Consider the following 24,576-nt stretch of genomic DNA (forward strand, 5'->3'; position numbering starts at 1 on the left):
GAAACTCTCCATCAACCCCATTGTATCCCCACCTTTAGTATCTGAAAAGCAGAACAGCAAGGGCAAATTTAACAACCCCATTGTATCCCCATCTTTAAATCTGAAAAGCAGAACAGCAAGGGCAAATTTAACAACCCCATTGTATCCCCATCTTTAAATCTGAAAAACAGAACAGCAAGGGCAAATTTAACAACCCCATTGTATCCCCATCTTTAAATCTGAAAAGCAGAACAGCAAGGGCAAATTTAACAACCCCATTGTATCCCCATCTTTAAATCTGAAAAACAGAACAGCAAGGGCAAATTTAACAACCCCATTGTATCCCCATCTTTAAATCTGAAAAACAGAACAGCAAGGGCAAATTTAACAACCCCATTGTATCCCCATCTTTAACATCTTAAAAACAGAACAGCAAGGGCAAACATTGACTTTGCAAACTTCCACTAATGCCCTACCTCCCCCTCGTACCCTTTCCGTTATTTATTTATATACACACATTCTTTTTCTCTCTCTCCTTTTTCTCCCTCTGTCCCTCTGACTATACCTCATGCCCATCCTCTGGGTTTCCCCCCCAGTTTTCCTTCTCCCTGGGCCTCCTGTCCCATGATCCTCTCATATCCCTTTGCCAATCACCTGTCCAGCTCTTGGCTCCATCCCTCCCCCTCCTGTCTTCCCCTCCCCCTCCCACTTTCAAATCCCTTACTAGCTCTTCTTTCAGTTAGTCCTGACAAAGGGTCTCGGCCCAAAACATCTCTTCCTAGAGATGCTACCTGGCCTGCTGCGTTCACCAGCAACTTTGATGTGTGTAGCAAGGTCAAATTTAAGATTTTTAAAATTTATTTAGCATAGAATAAGCACTTCCAGCACCTCTGGCAGCCCTGCTAACAACCCTAGATTTAACCCTAGTCTAATCACAGGACAATTAATTACGACCAATTAACCTACCAACCAGTAAGTCTTTGGACTGTGGGAGGAAACCAGAGCACCCGGAGGAAATGCATGTGTGTAAGAGGAATCTCATTGAAAGCTATCAAATATTGAAAGGCTTAGATAGAGTGGACATGGAGAGGATGTTTCCGCTCCTGAGGGAGTCTAAAACCAGAGGCACCGCTTTGAAGTACAAGGACATCCCTTTAGTACAGAGATGATGAATCTTTATCCAGATGGTGGTGAATCTGTTGAATTCATTGCCACAGTTGACTGCGGAGGCCAAGTCATTGGGTATGTTTAAAGCAGAGATTGATAGGTCCTTGGTTAATCAGGGTGTCAAAGGTTACAGGGAGAGGTCAGGAGAATGAGTTTGAGAGAGATAATAAATTGACCATGATGGAATGGTGGAGCAGACTCGATGGGCCGAATCACCTAATTCTCCTCAGTCCATTATTATGGAACCACCATGATGTTGTGGATGTACATTGTGTTTTTAATTAAAATATATATGCAAAGCTATTGTAAACTTCATTTCAAGGAATAAAGATAATCGTAGCCTTATTTATCACATGTACAGTACATCAGAACGTAGAGTGAAACGGATTATTTTTGTCAACAGCCAGCAGCGTCTGAGGATGTCCTGGGGACAGTGTCATCATGCTTCCAGCACTAGTCTAGCATGCCCACAACCTACCAACTGTATTCCCAAAATTTTTAGGATCCAAAACATTTTTGGAATGTGGGTGGAAATGGGAGCACCCAGACGGTCATGGGGAAAATGTACAAGCTCCCCATGGACAGAGGCAGGGATTGAATCCCAGCCTTGCAGCTACTGCTGTCATTAAGGACCCCCATCACCCAGGATGCGCCCTCTTCTCACTGTTACCATCAGGGAGGAGGCACAGGAGCCTGAAGCCACACACTCATCAATTCAGGAACAGCTTCTTCCCCTCCGCCATCAGATTTCAGAATGAGCATTGAACCCATGTACACAACCTCACTTGTTTCTCTTTTTTTGCATTATTTATTTAATTTAACTTTTATATATACAGGGGGTGATTGATAAGTTCGTGGCCTAAGGTAGAAGGAGATGAGTTATACAGCTCTCGTTACATGCATGTGCAGTTCAACTCTTTGAGTGAAAATGCAGAAAGTTTGAAGTTTCTCCTCATCTCCTTCTACTTTAGGCCACAAACTTATCAATCACCCCTGCTGTGGACCACTTCTGGAGGTCCAAGATGCCGACTTCAACAAAGAAGGGATCCGTTTGCTCTATGACCGCAGGACTAAGTGTGTAAATGTAGGAAAAATAAATGTGCTAGGTTTTCTAAAATTGACTCCTCTACCTTAGGCTACAAACTTATCAATCACCCGTCGTACTTAAGTTTTTATTATGTATGCCGCATAACAACAAATTTCACAACATTTGCTATTGAAATCAAACATAGCATGCAACAGAAATGATAGAAAGATCAGACAGGAGATGAAGCATAATCCCAGCCTGTGGGATGAATTACAGGGCAATAGAGGTGTGGTGCAGTTAAAACAGAAAGCAACAAATACTGGACTGAAAGTGTTGGTATTTCAATGCACACAGCATAAGATGTAAAATGGAGCATCTTGAAATTCAGCTACAGATTGGCAAGTATGACATTGTGGCCATTTCTGAAACTTGGCTAAAGGATGGCTGCCTTTGGGAGTTGAATGTCCAAAGATATACGGTGTATCGGAAAGATAGGATAGTAGGTAGAGGGGGTGGTGTGGCCCTGTGTGTAAGAAATAATATTAAATCATTAAAAAGAGATGACATAGGATCGGAAGGTGTAGGGTCTCTATGGGTTGAGTTACGAAATGACAGGGGTAAAAGGACCCTAATGGCAGTTGTATACAGGCCTCCAAACAGCAGCCGGGATGTGGATTACAAATTACAGCAGGAGATAGAAAGGGCGTGTCAGAAGGGCAATGTCATGGTAATCATTGGGGATTTTAACATGAAATTGGATTGCGAAAACCAGGCTGGTACTGAACCTCAAGAAAGAATTTGTAGGATGTCTAAGGGATGGCTTTTTATAACAGCTTGTTGTTGAGCCCACCAGGGGATCAGCTGTGCTAGATTGGGTGTTGTGCAATGATCCGGAGGTGATAAGAGAGCTTAAGGTTAAGGAACCCTTCGGGAACAGTGATCACAATATCATCGAGTTCACTTTGAAATCTGAGAAGGAGAAACTAAATTCCAATGTGTTGGTATTTCTGTGGAATAAAGGAAATTACAATGGCATGAGAGGGGAACTGGCCGAAGTTGACTGGAAAGGGACATTTGCAGGAAGGACAACAGAGCAGCAATGGTTGGAGTTTCTGTGAAAAATGAGGGAAGTGCAAGACAGATACATTCCAACTAAGAAGAAATTGTCGAATGGAAGTAGGACACTTCTGTAGCTGACAAGTGAAGTCAGAGCCAAAGTAAAAGCAAAAGAGAGGGCATACAAGGAAGCCAAAGCTAGTGGGAAGATACAGGATTGGGAAGCTTTTAAAAACTTATAGAGGAAATTAAGAAGGTCATTAGGAAGGAAAAGATGAATTATCAAAGGAAGCTGGCAACTAATATCAAAGAAGATACTAAAAGCTTTTTTAAGTATATAAAGGTTAAAAGAGAGTTGAGGGTAGATATAGGACCAATAGAAACTGACACTGGAGATATTGTAATGAGAGATGCAGAGATGGCAGAGGAACTGAATGCATATTTTGCATCAGTCTTCACAGTGGAAGACATCTGCAGTATACCAGACATTCAAGAGTGTCAGGGAAGTGAAGTATGTGCAGTGAAAATTACAACTGAGAAGGTGCTCAGGAAGCTTAATGGTCTGAGGGTGGATAAATCTCCTGGACCTGATGGAGTGCACCCTTGGGTTCTGAAGGAAGTAGCTGGAGAGATTGCAGAGGCATTAACAATGATCTTTCAAGAATCGATAGATTCTGGCATTGTACCAGATGATTGGAAAATTGCAAATGTTACTCCGCTATTTAAGAAGGGTGGGAGGCAGCAGAAAGTAAACTACAGACCTGTTAGCCTGACATCAGTGGTTGGGAAGTTGTTGGAATCGATTGTTAGGGATAAGATTACAGAATACCTGGAGGCATATGACAAGATAGACCAAAGTCAGCATGGTTTCCTGAAAGGAAAATCCTGCTTGACTAACCTACTGCAATTTTTTGAGGAAATTACAAGCAGGGTAGACAAAAGAGATGTAGTAGATGTGGTGTGCTTGGATTTTCAGAAGGCCTTTGACAAGGTGCCGCACATGAGGCTGCTTAGCAAGATAAGAGCCCATGGAGTTACAAGGGAGTTAGTAGCAAGGGTGGAGCATTGGCTGATCGGCAGAAAACAGAGAGTGGGAATAAAGGGATCCTATTCTGGCTGGCTGCCAGTTACCAGTGGAGTTCTACATGGGTTGGTGTTGGGACGGCTGCTTTTTATGATGTACTGTATGTCAATGATTTGGACTATGGGATTAATGGATTTGTGGCTAAATTTACAAAGATGGGTGGAAGAGTGGGTAATGCTGAGGAAACACAGAGCCTGCAGAGAGTCTTAGATAGTTTAGTGGAATGGGTAGAGAAGTGGCAAATGAAATACAATGTTGGAAAGTGTATGGCCATGCATTTTGGTGGAAGAAATAAATGGGCAGACTATTATTTAGATGGGGGGAGAATTCAAAATGCAGAGATGCAAAGGGATTTGGGAGTCCTTGTGCAGGATACCCTAAAGGTTAACCTCCAGGTTGAGTCAGTGGTGAAGAAGGCAAATGCAATGTTGGCATTCATTTCTGGAGGTATAGAATATAAGAGCAGGGATGTGATGTTGAGGCTCTGTAAGGCACTCATGAGACCACACTTGGAGTATTGTGTGCAGTTTTGGGCTCCTTATTTTAGAAAAGGTATACTGAAATTGGAGAGGGTAAGAATGATTCCAGGAATGAAAGGCTCAAAGCCTGTGCCCCTCAGCTATGTGGAGTATTTCGCCATGTATTCAACATGAGCCTGAGGCTCTGGAGGGTTCCTGTGCTGTGGAAGACGTCCTGCCTCGTCCCTGTGCCAAAAACGCCGCGCCCCAGTGGCCTCAATGACTACATGAAGACCCTGGAGAGACTTGTTCTGGAGCTGCTCCAGCCTATGGTCAGGCCACACTTAGATCCCCTCCAGTTCGCCTACCAGCCCCGACTAGGAGTTGAGGATGCCATCGTCTACCTGCTGAACCGTGTCTACGCCCACTTGGACAAGCCAGCGAGCACTGTGAGGGTCATGTTTTTTTACTTCTCCAGTGCATTCAACACCATCCACCCTGCTCTGCTGGGGGAGAAGCTGACAGCGATGCAGGTGGATGCTTTCCTGGTGTCATGGATTCTTGATTACCTGACAGGCAGACCACAGTACACGTGCTTGCAACACTGTGTGTCCGACAGAGTGATCAGCAGCACTGGGGCTCCACAGTCTTGTCTCCCTTTCTCTTCACCATTTACACCTTAGGACTTCAACTACTGCACAGAGTCTTGTCATCTTCAGAAGTTTTCAGATGACTCTGCCATAGTTGGATGCATCAGCAAGGGAGATGAGGTTGAGTACAGGTCTAAGGTAGGAAACTTTGTCACATGGTGTCAGCAGAATTATCTGCAGCTTAATGTGAAAAAGACTAAGGAGCTGGTGGTAGACCTGAGGAGAGCTAAGGTACCGGTGACCCCTGTTTCCATCCAGGGTGTCAGTGTGGACATGATGGAGGATTACAAATACCTGGGGATACGAATTGATAATAAACTGGACTGGTCTAAGAATACTGAGGCTGTCTACAAGAAGGGTCAGAGCCGTCTCTATTTCCTGGGGAGACTGAGGTCCTTTAACATCTGCCGGACGAAGCTGAGGATGTTCTACGAGTCTGTGGTGGCCAGTGCTATCGTGTTTGCTGTTGTGTGCTGGGGCAGCAGGCTGAGGGTAGCAGACACCAACAGAATCAACAAACTCATTCGTAAGGCCAGTGATGTTGTGGGGATAGAACTGGACTCTCTCACGGTGGTGTCTGAAAAGAGGATGCTGTCTAAGTTGCATGCCATCTTGGTCAATGTCTCCCATCCACTACATAATGTACTGGGTGGGCACAGGAGTACATTCAGCCAGAGACTCTTTCCTCCGAGATGCAGCACAGAGCGTCATAGGAAGTCATTCCTGCCTGTGGCCATCAAACTTTACAACTCCTCCCTTGGAAGGTCAGACACCCTGAGCCGATAGGCTGGTCCTGGACTTATTTCATAATTTACTGGCATAATTTACATATTACTATTTAACTATTTATGGTTCTATTACTATATATTATTTATGGTGCAACTGTAACGAAAACCAGTTTCCCCCAGGATCAATAAAGTATGACTATGACTATGCCTACTATGTTACCGTATGAGGAACGTCAGGCAGCTCTTGGGTTGTATTCCCTGGAGTTCAGGAGAATGAAGGGGGATCTCATAGAAACATTCTGAATGTTAGAAGGCCTGAACAGATTAGATATGGCAAAGTTATTTCCCATGGTAGGGGAGTCTAGGACAAGAGGGCGTGACTTCAAGATTGAAGGTTGTCCATTTAGAAGAGAGATGCGGGGAAATTACTTTAGTCAGAGGGTGGTAAATCTGTGGAAATTGTTGCCAGAAGCGGCTGTGGAGGCCAAGTCATTGGGTGTATTTAAGGCAGAGATAGATAGGTTCTTGATTAGCCAGGGCATCAAAGGGTATGGGGTGAAGGCAGGGGAGTGGGAATGACTGGAAGAATTGGATCAGCCCATGAAAGAATGGTGGAGTGGACTCAATGGGCCAAATGGCCTACTTCTGTTCCTATATCATATGGTCTTATGATATTAAACCTGATTCTGATTCTAATAATGTTATGTTATCTGTTCTACTATATTCACAATATTTAAAAAACACTACAGTAGGACAGTTGGTAATTCAGTTAATTCTTACTTTTCTCTTGAAGGCTGCTGCTTAATTCTGTGTAAAAGTGGCAGTAATTCCTGTGGTTTTATGTAAGTACCATCTTCTATGTGTGAGCCTGAATGTATTTGTTGGCATTTATTTAAGAATGAAGGGTTTACTAGGATGCTGCTTGCATTAGAGAGCATGACTTATGAGGATAGCCCTCCACCCATACCAGACAGTGATGCAGCCTGTCAGAATGCTCTCCATGGTATATCTATAGAAGTTTTTGAGTGTATTTGTTGACATGCCAAATCTCTTCAAACTCCTAATGAAGTACAGTCGCTGTCTTGCCTTCTTTATTACTGCATCAATATTTCGGGACCAGGTTAGATCCTCAGAGATCTTGACACCCAGGAACTTGAAACTGCTCACTCTCTCCACTTCTGATCCCTCTATGTCGACTGGTACGTGTTCCTTCATCTTACCCTTCCTGAAGTCCACAATCAGCTCTTTCATCTTACTGACATTGAGTGCCAGGTTGTTGCTGTGGCACCATTCCACTAGTTGGCATATCTCACTCCTGTACGACCTCTCATCACCATCTGAGATTCTACCAACAATGGTTGTATCATCGGCAAATTTATAGATGGTATTTGAGCTATGCCTAGCCACACAGTCATAGGTATAGAGTGAGTAGAGCAGTGGGCTAAGCACACACCTCTGAGGTGCGCCAGTGTTGATTGTCAGCGGGGAAGAGATGTTATCACCAATCTGCACAGATTGTGGTCTTCTGGTTAGGAAGTTGAGGATCCAATTGCAGAGAGAGGTACAGAGGCCCAGGTTCTGTCAGGATTGTGGGAATGATGGTATTAAATGCTGAGTCGATGAACAGCATCCTGACATAGGTGTTTGTGTTGTCAGGTGGTCTAAAGCCATGTGAAGAGCCATTGAGATTGCATCTGCCATTGACCTATTGCAGTAGGTCCATGTGCTTGCTGAGGCAGGGGTTCAGTCTAGTCATGAACAATCTCTCAAAGCATTTCATCACTGTAGATGTGTGCGCTGGGCAATAGATAGTCTTTAAGGCAGCTCACATTATTTTTCTCTGGCACTGGTATAATTGTTGCCTTTTTGAAGCAAGTGGGAACTTCTGCCCGTAGCAGTGAGAGGTTGAAAATGTCCTTGAATACTCCTGCCAGTTGGTTAGCACAAGTTTTCAGAGCCTTACCAGGTACTCCATCAGGACCTTCTGCCTTGCGAGGGTTCACCCTCTTTAAAGACAGCCTAACATCAGCCCCTGAGACAGAGATCACAGGGTCACCGGGTCACCGGGTCACCGGGGTGCAACAGGGACTTTTTTTCAAGGGCAGGAATAATCAATATGAGAGTTTCTGGCAGCATTTTGGAATGCACAGGATGGATACGTCTCAAAGATGAGTAAGTATTCTAAAGGGAGGATGAGGCAACAATGCTGACAAGGGAAGGCAAAGACAGCATAAAAGAAAAAGAGAGGACATACAGTCTAGCAAAAATGAGTGGAAAGTTAGAGGATTAGGTTAGGGTTAAATTGAGGGTTGCATTGGGTCGCATTCCAAAGACGTACAGGTGTGGGGCTAAAGGAAAACTTTTCTGGTTGGCTGAGTCAACTGTCTCAGGTGATAGATGAGACCATGTGAGGAGGAAGGTGGGTGGGTGGGTGTGGGATGAGGGATGAAGATAAGGGAAGGATAAATCAAGGAGTAAAAAGGTTCTGTGGTGCCACTGCTCTTCCTTTCCCACGGTCAACTCTTCTCTTCTGTTCAATTCTTTTTCCTTCAGCTCTTTACCTCTTGCACGTATCACCTGATTGTTTAAAGTGTTTGATTGGGTGGTAATCAAGCAGACTTTTTAATATCAAAATAAGTACTATTCAGAACTTTTTAAATCTTTACAAGAAACTGTGCACCGACTTCTCATTTTTACATTCATAGTCAATGCTTTCCATCCTGTTCAATTACATTCCTGCACATCAATAGCACTGCTGTCTCTCATGTGGCCCCCTGGGGTGAGGTACTAACTAATACACTAAACGAGAGTCTTCTTCACCCAATCCAGCCCCTCCATCTTCAGTAGTGGAAGACACCTATACCATGGGTCCTTCCCCACTGAACCCTTGCAGAGGCTGTAGCCAGGCTTCGCTGTGTCCCTCAGCACATGCTCCTGCAGCCTGGAATGTGCCAGTTGGCAACATTTCTCCACAGACATCTTTCGTCATCTGGGTGCTGTCTGGGACGTGTCACCTATCAGTCCATGATGGAGTCTGTCTGGACACGCTGCTTGGAAGCTCCATTTGCTCTTTATGAACATCCATGACATTAGCATAAATTTCAAGAGGACTAAAATATAAAAGCAAAGATGTAATGCCAAGGCTTTATAAAGCACTGGTGGGGCCTCGCCTGGGGTATTGCTTGGGGCTTTCGGCCCCTTGCCAAAGAAAGGATGTGCATTTTGGAGAGGGCTTAAAGGAGGTTCTCAAAAATGATTCTGGGATTTAAAGGCTTGTCATATGAAGAGTATTTGATGGTTCCGGGCCTTTACTCACTGGAATTCAGAAGAATGAGGGGTGACCTCATTGAAAAGTAATTAAATGTTGAAAGGCTTCAATAGAGTGGATGTGGAGAGGGCTTTTCATATGGTGGGAGAGTCTAAGACCAAAGGACACAGACACAGAGGGGCGTCCTTTTAGAACAGAGATTTGGAGGAATTTCTTTAGCCAGAGAATGGCGAATCTGTGGTATTCTTTGCCACAGGTGGCTGTGGAGGCCAAGTGATTGGGTATATTTAAGACAGAGGTTGATAGATTCTTGGCTGATCAGGGCATGAAGGGATATAGGGAGAAGGTAAACGATTGGGGCCGAGAGGGATAATGGATCAGCCATGATGAAATGGTGGAGCAGACTCGATGGGCCAAATGGCCTAATTCTGCTCCCATATCTTATGGTCCTCATGTTACCTTTAGTGATCCACCTGTTAAATTGATAAAGTTTGCAAATTACACCACTGTTATCGGACTAATCACCAGAGGTGACAAATCCAAATACTGCCAGGAAGTAGACAAGCTCATGTCCTAGTAGCGTCACAACAACTTGAACAGTGGAGATACACATCAGCTTCAGGAGGAATGTGACTCCTATCCACCCACTCAATGTCAACAACTCTACAGTTAGCACCTTTTCAACATTCAGGTTCCTGGGCCTTGGGACAATATCTCCTTCACTAACAAAAAGGCTTGGCTGAGGATATACTTGCGGAGTTGGTAAAATGGCATCTCCCCAGTACATTCTGCTACAATTCTACACTGCCATCACAGACAGCATCCTCACATCAGCCTTTACGGCCTGGGTTGGTGCAGCATCTTCCTACAATACACAAAAAAACTACAGTGAGCTGTCAGGTCACCAGAAAAGGTCACTGGCTGCAGTCTACCATCACTGCCTGACTTCTACAACTCCAGAACAAAGAAATGGGCAGGAAAAAATTACTGTAGACACTACCTGCCCTGCAAACTGCCTTTTCCAATAGCTCCCTTCTAGAAAACACTACAGGTCTATTAAAACTAAAACCACCTCTATCAAATCTCCCCTTATTCTCCTTCTCTCCAGGGAATGAAGCCCTAGCCGATTCAACCTTTCCCTGTAACTCAGGTCATGGTCCAGCAACATCCTCGTAAATTTTCTCTGTATTGAAGGTGTTCCGGACCTGTGTAGGAAATGGGAACACTGTTTTACTGTGCTGACAAACTGCTCTGACTATCTTTGTCCCACAGCATTACTTTTAACACAAGTGTGGGTCTGTTTTCCTCACTAGAGTTTCACGTTGTTACTCAGCACTGCCTTTGGTTTGTCCTAGTGACTGGAACAGAGGAGTTCTTCACTATAATACTGGTATTGATTGTCCTAGTGACTGGAACAGAGGAGTGCTTCGCTACAATACTGGTATTGATTTGTATGAGGTCACATAGTTGCTGGCAGCCAAGGAGCGCGAAGCCATTTGGTCACAGTATGCCTCAGAATCGATTTGTAGGGCCTGCACAATAATGTGCATAGAATATGACAACAACATGTGCGGAAGCCAGCAATTTGGCACGGCCCAAGCAATTAGCGTGATTGCTTTTTGTAAGATTAGGGTTCGATTCCCGCCACTGCCTGTTAGGAATCTGTACATTCTTCCCATGACCACAAGGGTTTCCTCCGGGTGCTCTGGTTCCCACCCACATTCCATAGATTCACTGCCCTCTGACTAATGGAATTCCTCTTCATCCGTTGTAAATGCATGTCCTTCTATTCTGAGGCTATACACTCTGCTCCTAGACTTGCCGTGTGTTGGAAATATCCTCTCTACGGCCACTCTACCTAGGCCTTTCAGTATTCAATAGGCTTCATAAGACCACAAGGCATACTGTAGGGGCAGAATCAGGCCCTTTGGTCTATCAACTCTACTCAGCCATTCCATCATGGCTGATTTATTATCCCTCTCAACCCCATTCTCCTGCCTTCTCTCTGAAAGCCTTGATGCCCCGACAAATCAAGAACCTATCAACCTATCAACCTATGACTTGTTACCACTGCCATTCCTCTTCATCCCCATTCTAAATGGGGATTTTTCCTGAGGCTGGGCCTTCTGGACCTGGACTAACCCACTACTGGAAACATCCTAAACAACAGGAATTCTGCAGATGCTGGAAATTCAAGCAACACACATCAAAGTTGCTGGTGAACGCAGCAGGCCAGGCAGCATCTCTAGGAAGAGGGGCAGTCGACTGTACCTCTTCCGAGAGATGCTGCCTGGCCTGCTGCGTTCACCAGCAACTTTGATGTGTTTTACTGGAAACATCCTTTCCACTAGGAGCAGAATTAGGTCATTTGGCCCATCGAGTCTGCTCAGCTATTTCATCATGGCTGATCTATTTCCCTCAGCCCTAATCTCCAGCAGTCTCTCCATATCTCTTCATACCCTGATCATTCAAGAATCTATCAACCTCTGCCTTCAAAATACACAATGACTTGGCCTCCCCAGCCACCTGTGACAACAAATTCCACTGATTCACCACTGTTTGGCTAAACCTCTGTTCAGAAAGGACATCCCTCTATTCCAAGGCTGTGTCCTCTGGTCTTAGACTTCCCTATCCATAGGAAGCATCCTCACCACATCCACTCCATTGAGGAGTTTCAACATTCAATGGGACCCCTCCCCATTCCTCTGAATTCCAGAGTACAGGCCCTGAGCTAGCAAACACTACTCATATGATAAGCCTTTCAATCCCAGAATCATTTTTGTGAACCTCCTTTAAGCCCTCTCCAATGTCAGCACATCCCTTCTTGGAAACAGTGCCCAAAACTGCTCACAAGTGAGATCTCACCAGTGCCTTACAAAGCCTCAGATTACATCCTCACTTTTATATTACAGTCCTCACAAAATGAATGCTAACATTGCCATTGCCTTCCTCACCACCAGCTCAACCTGCAACTTAACATTTAGGGAAATCCTGCACATGGGATCACACATCACATATTTCTGCACCCTGACACTTCTGAACTTCCAGAATACTGCTAGTGTCTTCCACAATGAAAACTGCTGAAAAATAATTATTCAGCTCATCCACCATTTTCTTGTCCCCCATTACTACTTCTCCAGTATCATTTTCCAGCAGTCCAATATCTACCCTCACCTCTCTTTCACTATGTATGTATGTATGTATGTATGTATGTGTGTGTATATATATATATATGTTTGAAGAAAATTTTGGTATCCTCTTTAACATTTATCAAGCAGTGGTAAATCAAGGCAACTAGACTGGCTGTGTTGTCTAGAAAACCCATCACCACTCATCCAAGGGGCTTCCTCAGTTCCAATCCACTGTGGGTAGTTTACTGGTTTATAAACTCTATGAGTTGCTTAAGGGGATAGCAATCACATGAGGGTCATTAAGAGCCATAGAGGTAATGAGAGAGTCATTAGTCTTATCTTTGCATTAATGGAGGTGTGAACTGTTGTGGAGACGCCAGAGTATTGTGAGCAGTTTTGGGCCCCTTATCTAAGAAAGATAATGGCTCTCTACATGGCTTTAGACCACCTGGACAACACAAGCACCTACATCAGGATGCTGTTCATCGACTATAGCTCACCATTTAATACCATCATTCTCACAGTCCTGATTGAGAAGTTGCAGAACCTGGGCCTCTGTACCTCCCTCTGCAATTAGATCCTTGACTTCCCAACTGGAAGACCACAATCTGTGTGGATTGGTGATAACATATCCTCCTCTCTGACGATTAACACTAGCACACCTCAAGGGTGTGTGCTTAGCCCACTGCTCTACTCTCTATATACACATGACTGCGTAGCTCAAATACCAGCTATAAATTTGCTGACAATACAACCATTGTTGGTAGAATCTCAGGTGGTGACGAGAGGGCGTACAAGAGTGAGATATACCAACTAGTGGAGTGGTGCCGCAGCAACAACCTGGCACTCAACATCAGTAAGACGAAAGAGCTGATTGTGGACTTCAGGAAGGGTAAGACGAAGGAACACATACCAATCCTCATAGAGGGATCAGAAATGGAGAGAGTGAGCAGCTTCAAGTTCTTGGGTGTCAAGATCACTGAGGATCTAACCTGGTCCCAACATACCGATGTAGTTATAAAGGAGGCAAGACAACGGCAATACTTTATTAGGAGTTTGAAGAGCTTTGGCATGTCAACAAATACACTCAAAAACTTCTATAATTGTACCGTGGAGAGCATTCTGACAGGCTGCATCACTGTCTGGTATGGAGGGGCTACTGCACAGGACCGAAAGAAGCTGCAGAGGGTTGTAAATCTAGTCAGCTCCATCTTGGGCACTAATCCTCAAAGTACCCAGACATCTTTAGGGAGCGGTGTCTCAGAAAGGCAGCGTCCATTATTAAGGACCTCCAGCACCCAGGGCATGAGCTTTTCTCACTGTTACCATCAGGTAAGAGGTACAGAAGCCTGAAGACACACACTCAGCGATTCAGGAACAGATTCTTCCCCTCTGCCATCCGATTCCTAAATGGACATTGAATCCTTGGACACTACCACACTTTTTTTTAACATACAGTATTTCTGTTTTGGCACGTTTGTTAAAATCTATTCAATATACATAATTGGTTTACTTGTTTATTTATTATTATTCTTTTAAATTTTATTTATTTTTTTTCTCTGCTAGATTATGTATTGCATTGAACTGCTGCTACTAAGTTAACAAATTTCACGTCTCTTGCCGGTGATAATAAACCTGATTCTGATTCTGATTCTGAAAGGGTGTGCACATTGTTATCATCAAAGGAGTGTCCTTTGTCCTTTAGGTGTAGATTTACAGCAAGTCTTGTCCTGAGGGTTAACATAGGAGGGCTAGCACCTCAGGTCAAGACTTGGCTGTATATCAACACCTGAAGGACAAGGGACATTCTTTTGATGATAACAATGTGTACATTTTGGACAGGGAGGGCAGGTGTTTTGAAAGAGGGGTTAAAGAAGGCATCTTTGTCAAAGTGAAAAACCCATCCCTGAACAGAGAGGGTGGGTAAGACACCACCGACCGGCTACATACAATTCAGTCCTAACATCTCTACCCCAGCGTCTCCACAACAGTTCACATCTCCATTCATGCAGATAACACTAATGACCCTCTTATTACCTCTATGACTCTTATAATCACTCTGTGATTGCTATATCTTTAAACAACTCACAGAGTTTATAAACCAGAAAACTACTCACCAAGGATCTGAACTGAAGGAGCCTCTCAGATACGTGGTGAAATGGCTTTTAGATAACACAGCAAGTCCAGTTGCCTTGATGTACAATAACCTGGATGACTAAGAACCTTCATAGACTCTTTACCATTATTGGCTAGCTTACTTTTGTATTCTGTCTTTTTCCTCTTTATGACTTTTTAGTTGCCTTCTGTTGGTTTTCAAAACTTCCCAATCCTCTAACCTCCCACTAATTTGTGCTATATTGTATACCCTCTCTTTGGCTTTGATGTTGGCGTTAGCTTTCCTTGTCAGGCTGTCTTTAGAATGCATCTTCTTCTTTGGGATGTATCTATCCTGCACCTTCCAAATTGCTCCCAGAAACTCCAGCCATCGCTGCTCTGCCGTCATCCCTGCTAGTGTCCCCTTCCAATTAACTTTGGCCAGCTCCTCTGTCATGCCTCTGTAATTCCATCTACTCCACTGTAATACTGATACTTCTGACTTTACCTTCTACCTCAAACTGCAGGGTGAATTCTGTTTTTTTTATCACTCTCGCCTAAGGGTTCTTTTACCTTAAGCTCCCTAATTGCACAATACCCATTCCAGAATAGCTGATCCCCTAGTGGGCTCAACCACGAGCTGCTCTAAAAAGCCATCTTGTAGGCATTATACAAATTCTTTCTTGCCATCCAGTTGTTGTTCAGACCAAACATCAGAACGGGGAAGAAATGTGATCTAGCTGACTTTGACCGTGAAATGATTATTGGTGCCAGAGAGGGTTGTTTGAGTAACTTAGAAACTACTTATCTCCTGGGATTTTCACACACAACAGGCTCTGCTGTTTACAGAGAATGGTGTGAAAAACAGAACAGGTACAGTTCTGTGAACAACGGTGTGCAGAAGAGCATCCCTGAATGCGCATCACATCAGACCTTGAAGCGAATGGGCTACAGCAGCAGAAAACCATTGAAGATACACTGAGTGGCCACTGTACTGGTGTAACAGAACAGGTTGGCAATGCTAATTCTCCTGCTAACCCTGTCCCTCTGCCCGGTTAGTCACTCCTCTTCGTTCTGTCTCCGGTCTAGTTTTTCCAGCAGTTTGCACACTTTCTGCAGTTTTTGGGAGTCCACCATTTACACACCTCAACAGTAAAACAATCACCAGCTTGGCCAACCAAAACAATGCTCTACTGGTTTATAGCTCATTAAAAATAAGGATTCTAGACACAGGCATTTCAAACAGTTTCATTTATTTTCACTCACACCATCACATCAGTTTGCAGCGGACAACAGTTGGAATACTAAATAGCACAGTACAGGCCCTTCGGCCCACGATGTTGTGCTAGCCTTTTAACCTACTCCAAGATCAATCTAATCCTTCCTTCCCACATCACCCTCCATTTTTCTATCATCCATGTGACTATCTAAGAGTCTCTTAAATGTCTCTAATGTACCGCCTCTACCACCACTCCTGACAGCCCGTTGCGCGGTTGACACCCATCACTCTCTGTAAAGAAGAACCTGCCTTTGACACGCTGCGTGTGCTTTCCTCCCATCAACACAAAATTCTCCACACAAGAGGTTCTGCAGGTGCTGGAGATCCAAAGGAACACACACCAAATGGTGGAGGGGCCCTAGGTCAAACAGAATCCGTGGAGAGGAATGAACACCGAGGTTTCGTGCTGATACCCTTCATCAGGACTGAAAAGGAAGGGGGAGGAAGTGAGAATTAGAGAGTGTGGGAGGGGAAGGAGAACAAGCTGGCGGGTGATAGGTGAGACCCACCCTCTTGTTCTGGAGGAAAAAGGTGCTGGCTTCCCATTCAATCAATGCCTCTTCTCATCTTGTGATCTTATAAAATTACAGCATTAGCATTAAATTAGCACTGCAAGTTGAATTGGGATCACTACTTGTTGACATGTAACCTTCCTGCACACGTACTTATCAACACATCATGTAAGCACAACTACAGTCAGCAACGTGCCTACCTCGGAGATAATATCTCTCATTCACAATCAGCAGTATGGAACAAACCAGTGCAGCCTCGACAAACAACAGAACTCTTTGTCTGACCATGGAAAGAAGTCACATTTCAAATCCAGAGTTTGTTATACAGGCAAGGTGCCTAATTGTGTACTTTGTTTAAAAAAAGCAAAAACCTATCAGACCTGCTGTACGGTTAGATGTAGGAGCAGAATTGGGCCATTCAGCTCATCAAGTCTGCTCTGTCATTCCATAATAGCTGATTTATTAACCTTATCAACCCCATTCTCCAGCCTTTTCCCCGTAACCTTTGGTGCCCCAATTAAAACAAAGACCTATCAATCTCTGTTTCAAATGTACTCAATGTCTTGACATGCACAGCTGTCCGTGGCGATGAATTCCACAGATTCTCCACCCTCTGGCTAAAGAAATAACTCCTCCTCTCTGTTCTAAATGGAAGAAGAAAGCCCTTAACTCCGAGTGGAGTCTTTGGAACGCTATCATGATGGCGGTTTTTTAGCTGGCTTTCTTATTTTTACGAGGCTGGGTTGCTAGCTTGATGCTCAACCCAGCACGGATGGAAAGTGTGTAAGGGAGCCAGCTGGATTCGAACTCGGGAGCCTTCACTCCGAAGTCCGGCGCTGATGCCACTACGCCACCAGCCAGCCAGTTCTAAATGGACATCCCTCAATTTTGAAACTGTGCCCTCTGGTCCTGGACTCCTCCTACATAGGGAACATCATCTCCACATCCACTCTATCTAAGCCTTTCAATGTTCATCAGGTTTCAATTCTTCTAAACTTCAGCGAGTACAGGCCCAAAACCATGAAATGCTCCTCATGTGTTAAGATGAAGCTCTGTATGTAGTGATGGATATTTCTCGGTAATAGCTTTTGATATTTTGTGAGGATATATACACATACTATTGACGATGGAAATGATAATAGGTACTCCATATCTTGATCACAAAGGTACATTTTCTATTTTTCCCCAATCCCCTGCAAACTCTTGTACAAAAAAAGCAGAAAACAAAGAAAAATCTCTTTTCAGGGTTTGCATTCCTTCAGGTTCCGTATAGAGCCATCTTCTCACTGTTGCCATGGGGCTGGAGGTACAAGAGCCTTAGGTTCCACACCACCAGGTCAGGAACAGTTATTACCCTCAGCCATCAGGCTCCTGAACCATTGTGGATAATTTCACTCGCCCTAAAACTGAACTGATTCCATAACCTACAGACTCACTTTCAAGGTCTCTACAATTTGTGTTCTCAGTATAATTGATTTATTTATTATTATTATATAAGAACATGAGAAATAGGAGCAGGAGTAGGCCATCCGGCCCATCGAGCCTGCCCTGCCATTCAATAAGATCATGGCTGATCTGTCCGTAAACTCAACTCCATCTACCTGCCCTTTCCCCATAACCCTTAATTCCTCTACTATGTAAAAACGTATCTAACTGTATCTTAAATATATTTAGCGAAGAAGCCTCAACTGTTTCCCTGGACAGAGAATTCCACAGATTCACCCCTCTCTGGGAAAAACAGTTTCTCCTCATCTCCATCCTAAATCTTCTCCCCTGAATCTTGAGGCAATGTCCCCTAGTTCTAGTCTCACCTACCAATGGAAACAACTTTCCTACTTCTATCTTATCTATCCCTTTCAAAATTTTGTATGTTTCTATAAGATCGCCTCTCATTCTTCTGAATTCCAGAGAGTATAGTCCCAGGTGAATCAATCTCTCCTCATAGGTTAACCCCTTCATCTCTGGAATCAACCTAGTGAACCTCCTCTGCACTGCCTCCAAAGCCAGTATATCCTTCCTCAAGTAAGGAGACTAGAACTGCACCCAGTACTCCAGGTGCGGCCCAACCAGTACCCTGTATAGTTGCAGCATGACCTCCATGCTCTTGAATTCAATCCCTCTAGATGATGGTTTTTGTATTTGCACAGTTCATCTTCTTTTGCACATTGGTTGTTTGTCAGGCTCGGTGGTATATACGATACATACATACTTTGATAATAAACTTACTTTGAACAATATTTAGGTGCCTTAATAATGCTTACAATTTTCTTCCATTTTACTTTTCATTGTATTTCTTACCTTTCATCTTGCTAACTATCACGTTGCACACTCCTTGTTCAGTTTTGCTGGTATATTTGGCTGATTCACTTCTGAAATGTGTTGGCACATGGCCAAGTGGTTAAGGCGTCGGTCTAGTGATCTGAAGGTCGCTAGTTCGAGCCTCAGCTGAGGCAGCGTGTTGTGTCCTTGAGCAAGGCACTTAACCGCACATTGCTCTGCGACAACACCGGTGCCAAGCTGTATCGGCCCTAGTTCCCTTCCCTTGGACAACATCGGTGGTGTGGAGAGGGGAGACTTGCAGCATGGGCAACTGCTGGTCTTCCATACAACCTTGCCCAGGCCCGCACCCTGGAGACCTTCCAAGGCACAAATCCATGGTCTCACGAGACCAACGGATGCCTATAAAAACTTCTGAAATACCCCTCCCAGAGTCCAAATGTAACGAGTAGTACATGCTACAACAAATGAGTCGCAGAGTGGCCATTTTCCGAGCTCTCCAGAGCATTAGAATTGGAACTTGCAAAAAGCCCTTTGTAGTAACATATAGAAATAATGCAGGATTAATTATTTATTAATTATGTGCCCAGTTCTGGTCTCCTCACTATAGGAAGGATGTGGAAGCATTGGAAAGGGTACAGAGGAGATTTACCAGGATGCTGCCTGGTTTAGAGAATATGCATTATGATCAGAGATTAAGGGAGCTAGGGCTATACTCTTTGGAGAGAAGGAGGATGAGAGGAGACATGATAGAGGTGTACAAGATAATAAGAGGAATAGATAGAGTGGATAGGCAGTGCCTCTTCCCCAGGGCACCACTGCTCAATACAAGAGGACATGGCTTTAAGGTAAGGGGTGGGAAGTTCAAGGGGGATATTAGAGGAAGGTTTTTTACTCAGAGAGTGGTTGGTGCGTGGAATGCACTGCCTGAGTCAGTGGTGGAGGCAGATACACTAGTGAAGTTTAAGAGACTACTAGACAGGTATATGGAGAAATTTAGGGTGGGGGTTTATATGGGAGGCAGGGTTTGAGGGTCGGCACAACATTGTGGGCTGAAGGGCCTGTACTGTGCTGTACTATTCTATGTTCAATTTTAATTAATTAATTTAGATCACTTTGCAGAGATCTGTTTTCACTTTGACACAAAAGAGTCTTTTTATGTTGATCAGTGTCAAAAAAAAGCCAGATGAAATCCACTGTGATTCAATGTCGTAAAACAATAAAACATGAAAACTTCCAAGGGCATGAACACGGTGCCTTTTATAGACATTATGTACCCAGTGACCTGGCCTGTACAGTCATCTATGGAAATAAATTCCACAGATTCACTACCCTCTGGCTAAAGTGATTCCTCCTCATCTCCATTCTAAATGGACGTCTCTCTATTCTGAGGCAATGCTGTCTAGTTCTAGACTCACCAATTATAGGCAACATCCTCTCCACCTTCACTCTATTTAGGCCTTTCAATATTCGATAATTCCAAAGAGATCCCAACCAAACCACCCCCCCATCTTCATTCTTTTACATTCCAGTGAGTACAGACCCAGAGCCATCAAACACTCCTCATACATTAACCCTTTCATTCCTGTGATCATTTCTGTAAACCTCCTCTGGACCCTCTCCAATCTTTTCTTAGATAAGGGGCCCAGAACTGCTCACAATTCTCCCTGTGCGGTCTGACCAAATCCTTGTCAAGCCTAGCGTTATATCCTTTTCTCAATGAGATTCCCCCCCCTCCCCATTCTTCTTTCCAAAGCTGCAGCATTGTGCGTGTGAGTGTGTGTGTGTGAGAGAGAGAGAAAGAGAGAGAGAGAGAGAGATGGTGTTTGTGTGTTTCTCTCTGGATTTCCACCATCTGCAGCATCTCTTGTGTTTTCTTGTCGGGAGCATTTCACGCGCGGTTCTGAGCGCTGATCCGAAACCAACCAAGTGGATGTTTACGGGAATGTCTTAAATTCCAATGCTTTCTTTTGGATGTACTCTTTTGGAGTCTAATAAGCGTTTTACGCGTTTTTTAAAAGTTTTCTTTATAATGCATACACTTAGCGTTTGGAGTTTCCATTGAGTTATAGCGACGTTGGAAACGGGACTATCAGACGCGATCAGGCTAAGGGACTTTCTCCCGCCTGTCTTTCCGACCAGCTTTTTTAGCTAGTCGGCGTACCACACATTATAACCCGTTAGTTTGATATGATAATATCCATTGTTCCCTATGCAATGAACTCTAGCGGTTATGCACAAGTAAATTGCAACGGCGCAGAAAGAAAACGGTGCGGGCATTATAAGTGACCTTAGTAAACACTGGAAGTCCAGAACAACACACGCGAGATGCTGGGGAAACTCGGCAAGCCGGGCAGTAGCTGAGGCCCTTCCTCAGGACTGGAAAGGAAAGGGGAAGAATTCAGAATAAGGAGGAGGACGAACTAGAAGGTGATAGGTAGGACCAGGTGAGGGGGAGATGGGTGGGTGGGGGAGGCAGATGAAGTAGGAAGCTGGGAGGTGGTAGGTGGCGTCGGAGAGGGAAGAATCTGATAAGAGAGTGGACCATGGGAGAGCGGGGCGGAGGAGGAGGACTATGGGGAGGTGAGGGAAAGAGAAAGGGTAAATTCGGTTGCACCGTTCGATTCCATCCCTTTGTGTGTTCTCATCGCCTATGCTTTATTAATATTCAAATTCTCATAGATAATTACACAAAATTAACAAAGATCTAAACATGAACACAAGGGATTCTGCGGGTGTTCTGGAAATCCAGAGCAACACTCACAAAATGCTGGAGGAACTCAGAACAGGCAGCATCTATGGAGAGGAATGAACAGTCGACGTTTTGGACCAAGACCTTGATAAAGGGTCTCTGCACGAATCGTCGACAGTTTACTCCTGTCCCCTGGATGCTATCTGACTCAGTGAAATTCCCCGGTGCAGTATTTGTAAGTCCTTGTGTGCAATTTTCATTGATTCTATTGTATTTCTTTGTATTTACTGCGAATGCCCGCAAGAAAATGAATCTCAGGGTTGTATATGGTGATATATAAGTACTTTGATAATAAGCTTGGTCACTCTAAATTGCAACTGAATAACGTGAAACTGACTTGCTATTTGCAGGTTAATGTGAAGTATTATAGTACTGTATGCAACTATTGGAGAATTTTATTGAGATACAGTGCGGACGGAACCGGCCCAGCAATCCCCCAACTTGACCCCAGCCTAATCACGCGACGGTTTACAATGGCCAGTTAACCTGCCAACCGGTACATCTTTGGTTTGTAACAAAAAGGAGCAGGCAGTGTGTCACTGTGCATTTTCGGAGTGGAAATCTGACCATTTATATAAACACAAAAAGCTTCTGCAGATGCTGGAGATCCGGAGGAACACGCTCAAAATGCCGGAGGAACTCAGCAGGTCGGCCAGCATCTACGGAAGTCAGTAAACAGTTGGCGTTTGGCGCCGAGACTCTTCTTCAGGACTGGAAAGGAAGGGGGAAAGAAGCCGGAATAACGACGGTGGGGGTGGGGGAGGAGGTCAAGCTGGTAGGTGACAGGTAAGGACAGGTGGGTAAGAAGGAATCTGCTAGGACCACAGGAGAAAGGGAAGGAGGAGGGGACCCAGGGGGAGGTGATAGGCAGGTGAGAAGAGATAAGAGCCCAGAGTGGGGAATAGAAGAAGAGGGAAGGGTAGCGATTTTTTTTACCGAAAGGAGAACTCGATATTCATGCCGTCAGGGTACCCAGGCTGTTGGTCCTCCACGCTGAGAGCGACCTCATCTTGGCACAAGAGGAGGCCATGGATGGGTACGGGATCGGAAGTGAAATGCTGGCCACCGGGAAGTCTTGCTTTTGGTGGAGGGAGCGAGGGTGCTCGACGAAGAGGTCCCCAATTTTACGACGGGTCTCACCAATGCGGAGGAGGCCGCATCGGGAGCACCGGGCACAATAGACGACCGCAGCAGGTTCGCAGGTGAAGTGTTGCCTCAGCTGGAAGTTCTGTTCGGGGCTCTGAATGGAGGTGGGGGGAGGAGGTGATTATTTATATAAATGCACTTCTGAACGAGACTACTACTGAGGGGTAGCGGCTTTTTCCTTTCAATAGCGAACATCGCCATTTCATGTTGAACTTGACGCGTTTCTCGAGCCTTTGCGATTATTTAGAACTGACCCGCAGGTCATTATAAGCTGTTCAATGTTGTCACTGGGTGACGTTCCCACCGCACAGCTGGACTGCGGTCCCCTTAAGGGTTGGTAAACCACATCTGGATTCGATTGCCTGCCCTCTTTGTAGTATCCGATTACATTATTATTCCGCATCAACATGCAGAACGTAGAACATTACAGGCCCTTGACCCACCATGTTGTGCCGACCTTTCAAGATCAATCCTACAAACCCCCCCCCCAATTATTCTGAGGAAACCATGTTTACAAATAGCTAATTGTCGTTTCATCACAAAACTCCCACTATGTTATCGAGAAATAACGGAAAACTCTCGGCGCCTTATCTAAGAAAGGATGTGCTGGCATTGGAGAAGGTTCAGAGGAATCCGACGAGAACGATCATGGGAACGGAAGGGTTAACCTATCAGGAGCGTTTGATGGCTTTTGGCCTGTACTCACTGGAGATTAGAAGAATTGGGGGGGGGGGTGTACCTCACCGAAATCTAAGGAATATTGAAAGGCCTTGAGGGTGTTTCCTATGGTGAGGGGGTCTAGGATCAGAGGGCACAGCCTCACAATAGAGGTACGTCCATTTGGAACAGAGACAAGGAGGAATTTCTTTAGCCAGAGGGTGGTGAATCTATGGAATTCATTGCTACAGACGGCTGTGAAGGGCAAGTCATTGGGTATATTTAAAACAGAGGCTGATGGGTTCTTGATTCGTAAGAACGTTAAAAGTTACGAGGCGAGGACAGGAAAATGAAGTTGAGAGGGATCAGGCATGAATGAATGTCGGAGCAGATTCGATGGGCCAAATGGCCTAATTCTGCTCCTACGTTTTATGGTCTAATATATCAGAATAAGTAAATTTTTAAAAACGTACTCATATTTACATTTCGACATACTTGTCGCAACTAAATAAACATCGGTTCATCAGACGAAATTTAATCGATTGGTAAAGCTCCCATTAAATGAATGGATTTCAAAAGGTAGCATGGGTATTTAAATCCGGAACTCAAGTCTGATTTCAAAATATCAAACTAGCTGAACGGAAACTTCACCGGAAAAAAAACTGAAGCGTCTACTGTACCAGGTGCTCCTGAATAACCATTGCTTTCTGGAGGTTGGAAGCGTCCCGTCCGATCTCTGTTTACTCGGTCCGAGCTGATTTGCTAATACCAGCTCACTCCGGTTGTTGGTTGCTGACTGGTTCAAGCCTCGGGCACTCTGTTCTATTTGTTCTCTGACGTTTGTTCTCTCTCTCTCGTATCCCGGCTTTATCTCCGCCGTTCATTAATTCACAGTGGCACCAAGCTCGAGCACAATGGTTGTCAGCGGAAATGGCCTTCAGGCTCGGCTACTGGTACAAACTCCCACGGCTATGAGCTGATCCTCAATATCAAGAGCCAAGTGTGCGAAAGCCAACAGATTAGATTACCAATAGGGACAAAACAATTCTTCACTTCACAAACCTTCAATGCACATATGTCACTGGATCCTTCCAAACTTCGCGGAGTAGGCTTGTTTTCTAGTCTCCTATAAACAATTAAAACAGCTTGGAGTAAATTGATTATCAAGGTACATATATAACCTTGAGGTACATTTTCCTGCGGGCACTCACAGTTAATACAAGAAACACAATGAAAGACCGCACCCAACATGACGGACAGTCAGCGTGCAAAAGACAACAAACTGCGCAAATACAAAAAGAAATAATAATA

At 44.5% G+C, this 24,576-nt stretch overlaps 1 protein-coding gene across 1 annotated transcript in view; it reads right to left on the minus strand.

Moving 5' to 3' along the window:
• The window catches only part of enpp2 (ectonucleotide pyrophosphatase/phosphodiesterase 2), a 166,614-nt gene extending 142,293 nt beyond the window's left edge, over window positions 1–24,321 (minus strand). Inside the window, exon 1 of the mRNA XM_072251946.1 lies at window positions 23,946–24,321. Coding sequence (XP_072108047.1) covers window positions 23,946–23,966 — 21 coding nt within the window. The 5' untranslated portion in view covers window positions 23,967–24,321. The remainder of the gene's footprint in view (window positions 1–23,945) is intronic.
• Window positions 24,322–24,576: the final 255 nt, after the last annotated feature.

The sequence above is a fragment of the Mobula birostris genome, chromosome 1, assembly GCF_030028105.1.
Source record: "Mobula birostris isolate sMobBir1 chromosome 1, sMobBir1.hap1, whole genome shotgun sequence".
NCBI classification, from domain to species: domain Eukaryota; kingdom Metazoa; phylum Chordata; class Chondrichthyes; order Myliobatiformes; family Myliobatidae; genus Mobula; species Mobula birostris.